Source organism: Cygnus atratus, chromosome 1 (genome assembly GCF_013377495.2).
Source record: "Cygnus atratus isolate AKBS03 ecotype Queensland, Australia chromosome 1, CAtr_DNAZoo_HiC_assembly, whole genome shotgun sequence".
Classification (NCBI taxonomy): domain Eukaryota; kingdom Metazoa; phylum Chordata; class Aves; order Anseriformes; family Anatidae; genus Cygnus; species Cygnus atratus.
Window position 1 is genome coordinate 207,370,712 of NC_066362.1, and position 3,405 is coordinate 207,374,116.

Consider the following 3,405-nt stretch of genomic DNA (forward strand, 5'->3'; position numbering starts at 1 on the left):
AAAGAAAACAGCATTTGATCCATTTGAAGTGGAGCAGTGAAGGGATTCAAACCTCTTCAAATTCTCCCCAGCACTGCAGCTGCTTCCCTTCTGTACCCACTCCAAAAAGAAATGTGACATCTCATTTTACTGACTCCTCATTTTCCACTCCTCCCGTCGGCCAGACTGACTCAAGCTGTAAATAAAGGACTCGTGGCACCTCAACTAGCGTAGATGGAACTAAGTCAAGGTAGGATGCAATTTTATACCAGACGAGAAACTGTCCCTGTAGGCTTTTAAATGCTGAACGTTCTGGAGTTCATAAAAGGCGTGTTCAAAGAAAATCAAGTATTCCATAATCCACAAGAGTATTGTCATTGCTTTAAGAGAAGTGTGAAATGCAAAGTGAGCCAGAATTTTGTCACGGCAAAGAAAAGATACCTGGGAGTTGTGGCTCTGCTACTGTCAGCAGGCTCTTGGCCAGCAGCAGCCACCCGTGTACGCTCAGATTGCGGCGATGGAGCAAGAAACCGGGGCTTGCTGCTCCCCTGAGCAGGAGCGGAATCTAAGCTTCCCTCTGGGGCTGGGACTGAGCTGCCGGTGCCATGCGTTTCTGACAGAGGTTCGAGAACCAGCGAAACCTGAAAAATAGAATGTGGAAAGAGTGTTTCATCTTCTTCTTAGTTAAGTGCAGCACGTACTCTATTCAACTTCGCTATTCACGACACGGAAAGCTCACACTTTTTCACACAAAGCGATATTTGTATCATTCAGCTATGGAACATCTTAAAACTTGGACGTACCTACAGCTATTTATTTCACATTCCACGTTTCCAAACCACGGGCAACTATCTCTCAGCATAAATTAGCCAGAGCCAGGGCTGCAGAACAGAACTGCACCTTCTTTTCTCCAGATTTCCAAATATTTTACAAACATCAGCCCTGTGAGGCTCTAGAGAAACATCAGAACTATCCGCGTTTTCCAGAGAAACTATCCAGAACTATCTATTTTTAAATCTTAAATCCACCATTAAAAACTCACCCTCACAAATTTTCTGACTCAAGTTGAACTACCAACGCCACACATCCTTCTAAGGGAACCGGTATCAACGTCATCAGTACTCGTTTTTTTATTTCCTACCTTAATCTGTAAATGTTTTAGGGCAGGGGGCAGGTCTGTAGGATGTATACACAGCACAACCGGGTCCTGACACCTGATTATTCTGCATTACAGCGTTATATAGGACAACAAAGAGCAAAGGTGGGAGGACTACCTGCAGCTCGCCCAGTTCCTCAGACGTTGGTGAAAGTATGGTAAAAAACCCCCCGACCGGGTGGCTGGGAGAGAGCTGGGGCAGTTGGGTGATCTGCACTCTGCCAGTTGGAAGGTGGTCGAGTTTGGTCATCACCTCGAGGACAAGCACGCCCATATCTGCAAAAATCAGGAGGAGCTTGACTTCGGCGACACGGCAAGGCCACAATCAAACGCAACTGAGACTTGTTGGGTAAAATGAAAGAGATGCTAGAGGTTAACATAGAGCTCTATCACAAAATTGGGAAATAGGATCGTAGAATCAGTCAGGTTGGAAAAGACCGCTGAGACCATCCAGTCCAACCTTTACCCAGTCCTAAAGTCCACCACTAAACCACGTCACCAAGCTCTACATCTAACCATCTCTTGAAGACCTGCGGGGATGGTGACTCACCCACCTCCCTGGGCACCCTGCTCTAATTCCTCACAACCCTTACATTAAAGAAATTTCTCCCAAAACCCAACCTCGACCTCCCCTGGCGCAACCTGAGGCCATTTCCCCTCGTCTTATCACCCGGTGCTTGGGAGAAGAGCCCGATCCCCGCTCGCTACAACCAACCAAGATAATCATAAAGTACAATAAGGTCTACGTCGAGCCTCCTTTTTTCTCCACGCCAAACAACCCCAGCTCCCTCGGCTGCTCCTCAAAAAGTCTCGTTCCCTAGCTCCTTCAGCAGCTCCATTCTTTGGGCACGAAGTTCTTTGGGCACCAGACAGCAGGTAAAGCACTGCACTGATAACAGGGTGTAATAAGCAAGCATAAGATCTGCTCTACCGCATAAAGACTATCATATCACTATAAAAGTAGCGCCAGCAGGGGACACGCACTGGACATCAGCCTTCCAATGAAGTTCCTGCAGGTCCTTGGGTAAAGCAAGCACCTTAATGACAGCACAAGCTCGTCTGAATGTCTTTGTATCCTTCACACTCTTCGAAATTAAAATGCATAATTAATGCGGAAAATATGCTACTAACAGCCTCCTGACCTCGAAATGACAGGCGGCGGCAGCGTCCTGGAGACCCGCCCAAACCTCAACCGCCAGCAGGACTGCTGCCAGCCCCCAGGGAGACACCAAAACCTTCCTGATCCAGCATCCCAGAATCATTAGGGTTGGAAAAGCCCCCCAGGATCACCTGGCCCAACCACCCCCCTACCACCACCGTCACCCACCAAACCATGTCCCCAAGCACCACGTCCAACCTTGCCTTGAACACCCCCAGGGACAGGGACCCCACCACCTCCCTGGGCAACCCGTCCCAACGCCTGACCGCTCTTGCTGAGAAGAAATGTCTCCTCATTTCCAGCCTGAACCTCCCCTGGCACAACTTGAGGCCGTTCCCTCTGGTCCTATCAGTGGTCACCTGTGAGCAGAGGCCGACCCCCAGCTCCCCACCCCTTCCTTTCAGGCAGTTGCAGAGAGCAATAAGGTCTGCCCTGAGCCTCCTCTTCCCCAGCCCAAACCCCCCCAGGTCCCTCAGCCGCTCCTCACAGGACTTGTGTCCCAGCCCCCTCGCAGCCCTTCCCTGGACGCTCTCCAGGACCTCCATGCTCACCCGTCAGATAGGCAGCGAGCTGCCGGGGCCCGCAGCGGACAGCGAAGCGGGTGCTGGCCGCCCCCTGCCCCCCGGGCCCCCCGACTTTCAGGACGGTGCCTCCCGAGGTCTCCCCCCACCACCGGAGGCGGACGAGGGCTGAGGCGGGGGGCGCGGGGCCTGCCCACAGCACCGGGCCCAGCGTACAGCGGAGGAAGCAGCGCGCCGGGCCCCGCACCAGCGGCGGCAGGCTGGTGGAAGCGGCCACCTCACCGGGACGACCCTCGGAGTCCCCCCGGGCCCCGCCGCCCGCCCCCCGCCGCCTCCGGGAGCCCCCCGGGGCCAGGCCCGAGGCCTGCGGCCTCCGCGGCCCCATGGAGCCGCTGCCTAGCAACGGCCGCTTCCGGGACTACACCTCCCATCGTGCACCGCGCTCCCGTGGACTCCCTACGGAGGCGGGGACTACATTTCCCAGGAGCCCTCGCGAGGCGCTGCCGGGACTACATCTCCCGTAAGGCAACGCGGTCCCGTTGACCCCTGTGGAGGCGCGGACTACATTTCCCAGCAGCGCTCGCGAGGCG

General features: G+C 54.2%; 1 protein-coding gene across 1 annotated transcript in view; it reads right to left on the reverse strand.

Annotated features, from left to right (window-relative positions):
• C2CD3 (C2 domain containing 3 centriole elongation regulator) overlaps window positions 1-3,200 on the reverse strand; it is a 49,507-nt gene extending 46,307 nt beyond the window's left edge. The window contains exons 1-3 of the mRNA XM_035570392.2: window positions 2,846-3,200; window positions 1,254-1,411; window positions 421-620 (exon numbers count right to left, since the gene is read on the reverse strand). Coding sequence (XP_035426285.1) covers window positions 421-620; window positions 1,254-1,411; window positions 2,846-3,200 — 713 coding nt within the window. The remainder of the gene's footprint in view (window positions 1-420; window positions 621-1,253; window positions 1,412-2,845) is intronic.
• Between the last annotated feature and the right edge of the window lie 205 nt (window positions 3,201-3,405).